General features: G+C 34.2%; 1 protein-coding gene across 1 annotated transcript; it reads right to left on the reverse strand.

The window, feature by feature from the left end:
• Positions 1-851: 851 nt before the first annotated feature.
• Positions 852-3475, reverse strand: LOC143621818 (GDSL esterase/lipase At5g42170-like). The gene is made up of 5 exons (XM_077093129.1): positions 3207-3475; positions 2174-2304; positions 1862-2095; positions 1309-1564; positions 852-1045 (listed from the first exon to the last, which is right to left on the reverse strand). Exons 1-5 carry the CDS (start codon positions 3451-3453, stop codon positions 855-857), a joined length of 1059 nt encoding a protein of 352 aa, XP_076949244.1. The 5' UTR covers positions 3454-3475; the 3' UTR covers positions 852-854.
• Between the last annotated feature and the right edge of the window lie 4734 nt (positions 3476-8209).

The raw sequence follows: 8209 nt of genomic DNA on the forward strand, positions 1-8209 counted from the left end.
TATCTTCATGGGTCGTAACAATCTATAATAAGTCTTAAAGGGTCACACACACCAACATTCGACTATGATCACTATTTTGACCATAATTCACCACTATTGACTATTATGAGACCTACATTGACTATGTGGTTTCCATTAATCTATTCACTATGACTAGCAGGTTAGCATACATTTATTATGTTCCATCTATCTGGTCACTCAACGTCATCAGTGTCCTAATAGATCTTAATGAGTCATAATGGATATATACACCCTTGTTTGATATGGATCACTATACTTAAGTATCCTTCACTATGGTTGATGATTATTTGACCTATACTGACTATGTTTGCCCATGAATTTTATGATTAAGCATGAGTCACCAAAAGTTTAATTGTTTGACTTTTGTTTACAAATAATGGTGATCGTAATGAGTTATAATGGCTCAGGTGTATCTTAACGAGTCATTTTGGTAAGGATCGGAAAAGCTTTTAGTGGAAAATATGGAGATTATTAGGTCATATTTTATCTTAGTTTGTTACAATTTGTGAACTGATTGACCATAAGTGACTTCAAAGTTCAAACCCTTGCGTACTGATTATATTCCTTGTTCGCAGTTTCTATTTGTTTATCTTTTAAATGTTAAGTTACCCATTGTGGATTTAATTAGTAAACCTAACGCTTCAATCACCACGTTAATTGGAGTGATAAATACTTTCTGACCAACTATTTTACATCAATTATGGTTGAGTATTATTTTCATAATTTGACAAGTTTGAATTGCACATTATATATGATTATATACATAATCTATCTAATAATATTATTTAACTTTTCTTTCTTCAGAGCGTTTGTTTCAAAACAATCATCTTGTGTTAGAACAAACCTTTTACCAAATCCGGTATAATAAGATTTACAAAGATGTCGCATCCCTTCTCTGTTGGGTGGAGACTATCCCAGAAAAGAAACTTTGAGTCGTTTCGACACAGTTTGCTGAGTTTGTTACACGAAAAACTCGATTCTATGATCCCAGTACCACAACAGCCTCTATCTGTAACTTCCAAGCCTAAGTAATTAAACAACGATAAAGAACAGTTTATTGAATTGTAAATTTGAAAAAGGTATGCCAAATTTAATTGCAGAATATTTGGAAACTGTCGATTTAGTTGTAAAACAAGTGGCTTTTTAAAGCTGCAAAAGAAAGTAAGCGACCAAAAAAACCAGTGTGAAAGGCCTAGTTTTCTAGTAGTGGTAGTTTAACCATAAATTATTTGTGTGTGAGAATTTTCGGTTTCCATAACTAAATGAGATATTGAGTTCAGTTAATACCGTATTGTTGAGGGTTTTCAATGATGTTTATCAGAGGATTGTACAAATCAGCCATGACAACCCTTGTCTCAGGAAGACTGCTTGTAAGAAACTGGATCTCTTGTTTGAGCATGCTGTTGAACAATTGTGCTGCTTTATTGTACTTGTCCACACATTTTCTTCGTATTCCTCCAGCTATCGTTCTCTCAATCGGAAGACAGCCAAACGGGGGTGCACTAAAGACAACAATCCTTCTTGCTCCCAGTTGGTGCATTTCCTTCCGTGAGTGAATTTAAAAGGCGCGTGTAAGTGATCACGTTTAAGATCAAATTTTCGGTTACTATTTAGCAACCGAAAATTTAAAGGAGATATTCATACTATAGTAACTAGGTTTAATTTCCTAATTGTTTTATTAAATTCATACTTTAAAGTTACTTAACTTAATTACTTTTGGTGAATCTGTAACTTAATTACGTTTGCTTATTAGAATCTTTTTTCAATAGTAATTGCTGGTTAGAATGTTAGAACACAATTACTGATCATAGCATATAATAGCTATTGGTTATCTACTTACCTTTATATTTTCCGCAGCCAACTTTACCAGCATATTACTATACGACCGGACATCATATTTTATTCTTCTGAAGGGATAGACATAGTAATTTGTAAGAAAATCGTTGCTGCTTGACGAAACAAAAAATACGCTGTTGGTGATTATATTTTCTGTAGCTTCTTTCCCAACTTTCGTCTTCAACTTCGAAATGTAGTGTTTGAACATCTCCAATTGAACTGATAGTGGTATGACAGACTAATAATATGCCACAAAAAAATGAAATAAATAAGAACAAAATATATGCACACCCAGAATAAGCAGAAGGCTGCATACCGATAGTGTGGATGTTAGGGGATCATATCCTGAGCCACCAGAAGCAAAACATACACCTGTTGGAAGATCACTGTCTTTTATGGAAGGGTCTAGATATGCTGGAAGATACTCCTTTACTCCTAATGCCTTGGCTTAGAATTTGAAATCAAATATTGCATTCTGTTAGTTGAAATTACTGTAAAGAACCGCAATGCATGTGCTGTATGACTCAGATCCATCTGATACCACATGCCAATACTTATAATACTGCATTTCCAGTTTAATGAAAATCCATCTTATAATTTCTTAGCATCTATATGTTGATCATTGTTTTTTGGGTGGCAGTTTAAATAATTTATCACATTTTTAGGTTCTAAGACGATCTTCTAGATATTTAATTTGAATTAAAGATGTGTTTTTGAAAAACTTTCTTTATAGTATTTTAACATAAAGTTTTGGATGTACATACCTTTTTCTATTCACAAAAACTTAGAAAATGAACATTCAGATTTGTTGGTAATTAGATTGAAAAATATTTTTATGAAAAAATTAATTTTGAGGAAATAGTAAAACTTCCCCTATAATTTCTTATTTCACTCAACTCATTAAAAACTGGTTTTTTAAGATCTATATTTACGTTCTAAAGTACTTTGCCTCAACATTCAAACGTACGCTCTATGCGGTAGATATCGCTGATATATCACCGATATATCACTAATATATCAGTTATCGGTCCCTTGGCGATATATAAGTCAGAATATCGGTACCAATAATATCAACGATATTGACCGATATTTGACTAATATTTGACCGGTATATCACCGATATTCCTGATATCAGTGTTTTAGTCTTAATTATCAACTTTTAGTGTTCAATGTTATTGTTAAGTCTTAATTAATTCTTACTTGCTCCAGTAATCCATAAATAAAAATTCGCTCTCCTAGAAACCATTTACTCTAAATGTTTTTTTCTTTCTATTTAAAAAAAAAATCTACATGTTATATGAACATGTAATCAAATCAAGAAAAAAGATAGAAAGCAAATAATTAGGTACCCAAAAAATCGCCTAGTGTTTTCCCATTAGTGAATCTTCCCGTTGGTTTCCTGCCTACAAAATCCTTTCCATAAGGGGGGAAATTAGCTTTCGTCATAGTGTTGAGGAAGTTATTGTTGCCCGGATCCATCAACGAGTCTCCGAACGCTATGATCGCTGGTACAGACACATTATCTGGAAGATAGCTTGTTCCATTGTTGCCATGTAAGTAAAGAGAAGCGAGTAGGCAAATGAGAATGACTTTCATAACTGAAGGAAGAACTAATGAATATAAATACAAAGAACATTAAGAATCGGCCTCTTTGGCACCCCTTTTGTTTTGGATGGCGCGGTGTTGAAAGCGTTATGGGGCAGTGGGCGCGAGTCCACAAAGCATGGGCTTGCAATATGTTGCAATGTGTTCAAATGATTTCCGACGCCTTATTTTTATAAATAAAGGACTATATACTGAACATGTTTCTTTAACGTATACTTTTAATTAATTGATAGTCATTTTCTCAGTTACCTATACGTCTGAACAACTTTTGATGTTGCAGGTGTAGTTTCTAACTTTCTATGCTGTATTATGAAAATGAAAATAATGTAATTTTATGATCCGATTAATCAAATTAAATTTTATTATGTGATGCATAGTTTAGCTACAATGTAAAAGCTTAAATTAATTTATTTGAAGTATTGGAAGTAATGGATTTTTTTTTATTATTTTTTATTTTTATTTAAAAAATAAAGGCTACATATGTTATGCGTAATTCACCATATGCATTCTTTCATCACAGAGTCACGTTATCACCTCCTTCATCATTCACCTCTGTTGTTTAAGATACCCATTATTAACCATTTGCTATTTTTTATTCTTTCTTTAATACATTAAAATTAATATTAATACTAACATTGAAATTTAATATTGAAAATTCCCGTAGCTACATTTGTGACCTATTAAAGACGGAGAAAATTCGGTTGGTAACTTTGTGAGAGGTTTTGTTTTGATCACAAATAAATATTGTTACCATTTTATTTGGTCGCTTTTTTCACTTTTTGTAATAGTGATTGTTGGTAGTTCCCGAGTATATATCACGTACCAAATCCACGTATTAGACTCTTGTTGTGCTATCATCAAAATCTTCAAATTTTTCATTGGTGTCCTCTTCATAGTATTGACAAATCGTTTCATCGTCATCTTCAATAATTATGTTATGTATTATGAATATATACCACATGCATTATTTGCCTTATTTTTTATGACCATATATGCTCGTGCCAAGTGGCTCACGACGTGCCATTTTTTTAGGACGCTAAATTGTTTGTTCTAAATCTTTTCTTGCTGCCTTTTGAGCTGCCATAAATTCTTTTGTTTCTTATGTTGTGTGAAAGATTTGATAAACACCAGTAGTTGGGACATATTATGCCAGCAATGTAATACACGTGTTTGTATTTTAGTCCTGAAACTTCCAACGAAGACTCGGGTGTGACTCTCCATTTATGATGTCGTTGAAAATCAACGACGAACCACTAGCAATGATGTTATTATTGGAACCGGCAATACCAAAGAATGCATGTCAAATCCATAGATCTTATGGTGTCGATCACTACTACTGTTGTTACTACTGCTGCTACTACAACTGCTACTGCTGCTGCTACTGTTACTGCTGCTGCTACTACTGTCGAATGTGGGTGATCACCTCGCATATACTGGCTTCGACATGCATTAGGACAATCTGCCTACTCCGAATAGATACAATCAATGCTGCCAAGCATTCCTTGAAATCTATGTTTCATTTCATGCGCCCATAATACTATTGGATGTCACTCGACATTGGTTACACAAGAACTTCTTGTTGAATAGCTTAGTGACACCTTTGCATACATTATAAATACTTTCTCGTATAGTAATTGTTTTTAGACATCTTCAAATGCTCCTCCAAAGAATTATATGTTGTGTCCTATGCTAGGTGACGAATTGTTGAGCACTTCTGTATATGAGTAAAACCTTCTCTGCCTCTCACATTCCGTGCTAATCTAAATAACATATCGGTTCTCTCCAAACCGACAACTATTATTTTGAATAGTCGTCTTCTCATTCGGAACCTCAATTTAAAATATTGTTCATCGGTGAATATCGGTTTTTGGCAAAGTAGTTGGGTATCAATAGCTCGTGTGCACCTTCACTATCTCTATTTAGGCATGTTCTTCTTGCCTCATCTAATAGTATTTGTGGTTGTGTATAAGTATAGAACTAATTGAATTATTGAAAATTGATTGGTTGTGTTAAAATTGGTTGGATTATTTGTTATGTATAAAATAAATTATTTTTTATCATCGCCACCATATTATTCAACGGTCACAAAAGTAATGGCCATAAAATTTGAGAGTGATGCGCAGTGTAGCCACCACTCTCACCATGCAAACAGGGGGCGGCTTGGTGTTCACCGCTCACCGTGAGTGCCACGTCACGTCCTCCACCCCACGACGTAGGTATAACACTAAACTAATTAAAGAACGTAATAAACTAGATTGTTATTTCGAACAACCATCCCATGCTTTTTAGGTGCAAGGTTTACATTTTAAAAGAAGTAATTAAGTTGGCATGGGCCTCTATCAATGGTTTGCTGTTTTAGCAACTGATTTGAATTGGCTTATAAAGATTCCATGTCTCAACGCCATATATAGCCACCAAAACATAAGTAAGAGTATTCGTAGATGAAAAGAAACATGTGGCTTTAAGACACATAATTTATCAATAAATAAATGGTTATTGGATTTTAATAATCTCACATTTGATCTATTGGCATGCGTTAAACCCAACTTAATAAATATTTTTTCATAGTCCTAATTGTTAACTTATTTTCCTTCAACAATCTTAAGCTAACGGAAGGCTAACCTTGCTAGTTTGTTTACCATCCGGACGACTTATGAGTCATAAACATTCATAAACATTAATAATCCAAGATTTAGTCAAAGTTGGAGGGTGATTTATGCCATTATTTGAAACTCAGGTTTAAGAACTACCTACCCCCTCCATCTCTTTCTACCAGCCAACCACCACCACCACCACCACCACCACCACCACTTTTTTTCGACCACCACCATACCTTAATGCCACCAAGAACACTACAACCTCTCCACTCTATATCTAGATGTGACTGAGACTTCTTCAATCACAACCCTAATTCTAGCCCTCAATCCTAACCCTAATTCAATGAAGAATTAATCTTGATTTGTTAAGTGATTAAAGTTCGGAGTTTGTTTTGTTAAGTTTGATATTAGTTTTATGTTTAGTATGGTAAGAATATTATGGATTATTCTAGAATAAGTTTGCCTTGTTTCCTAAATTAGGTTTGTCTTTGAGAGCAAGTTTAATAGGTCTATAAATAGGGTCTAGATTATTAGTTTTATTTGAGAGAGTCAAGGAGTCTCTTCTCCATGTAAGTTTGTTATGTTCGTAAAGTTCGTTTGTTAAGTTCGTTTGATTATATGAAAAGAGTCGAGAGTTGTCACCCCAAATATCTTGTGTTCGTTTGTTCGCTTGTTTGTTTGTTCGTTTGATCTGATTGATTGATTCGTCTGGGCCAACAATTGGTATCAGAGCTTTGGCTCGTTTAATACTCGGTTGGTTTGAATTGCCGTGAACTATTGTTTTTTTTGGTCGATCTTGAAAGGTTTGATTTGGGAGTTGTGTTGACAAGGAGGAATTAGCTAGTTCATATTTCTCTAGTTAAATTGGAATGGGTTAGTGCGTCACCACAAATTGTATTATTTGTGTTTCTTTTCTTGGGATAAATATTACCACCATAGTTGGAAATTTGTTTACTCACTCATGCCACCAAATATTATTAGAAGTTAAATTGTTTTTTTTTTCATCTTATTCTCAAAGAGAAAGAGTATATATATTATATATTGTTTCCGATCCATACAAAAGGTCAATCATTAACGTTTATTCTACATTGAGTTATGGCGGATGAAAAAGAAAGGAATTCAGGGAGCTCGGGAACCATGAAAGAATTGATAGGTGGTTTTGTTTTGCAAGCACCGAAGTTAACTTCGACCAACTACGCATCATGGTCGGTTATGGTGAAAATTATCTTGGGTGCGAACGGTTTGCATGATGCAATTGATAAAGAAAAGGGTGTAGGAATTGAAGAAAGAAAGAAGTTTATGGCGTTAGGTATTATCTTCCAAACCCTACCTGAAGACGTGATGCTTGTATCACCCCGGCTTTAAGCGGAATACGCCCGGGTGTAACGTACAGATCATTCATAAGCTCGTAACGCTATTAAAGCGACATTAATTATAATTAATTCATTTCATATCATCAAAAGTACACACATTGTTTATAACTAAAAGAAAACAATAACACTTCATCGAAAAAGTAAACAAGTTCTTTATTTCAATATCTTAAGGCATACTAATGATCTTCGTCCTTAGCACACCATCGATTCAACCTGTAGCACGTTGAAAATAATATATTTTGTCAACAATTAAGTTGGTGAGTTTTCTTAAGTTTTTGCGTATACATATATATAGAAAACTCGCGATTCAACAATCGTCATGCAATAAGTATTCAAGCTTAAAGTAAATGAAATAAAATAGTGTCGTCCTCCCGTTCATTTAGCCGAAGCCGTTGAAGTCGGGGAAATGAGAACCACCTTACGTAAACAACCGAAGTTGTAACGTTAGACGGCGCGGGTACGTCTCGTCGGACCCTCTCACTATGTGTATGCTTTTGCGTTTGCGTAACTTCCATCAATAAAACAATAAACACGTTGCAAGCAAGTTCACGTATAATCATATACAATATGCACGAATAATATTAACATGTACGATATAAGTGAATCGGTTAGTAAACAAGCGCGTAACTAACGAAAGAAAAACTTGTGACGTGCTACACCCCAAAACATTATAAAGCGTTAAAAACGGGGTTATGAAGAACTCACCTCGAAATCGAAGATAAACTTGTAATAAAGGCCGAAAGCATAATAACAAAACCGAAGCAATCGAAAATGCGT

This window comes from Bidens hawaiensis, unplaced genomic scaffold, assembly GCF_021521415.1.
Source record: "Bidens hawaiensis isolate Kalapana, Puna unplaced genomic scaffold, B.hawaiensis_p1.1 tig00002977_1, whole genome shotgun sequence".
Taxonomy (NCBI): Eukaryota; Viridiplantae; Streptophyta; class Magnoliopsida; order Asterales; family Asteraceae; genus Bidens; species Bidens hawaiensis.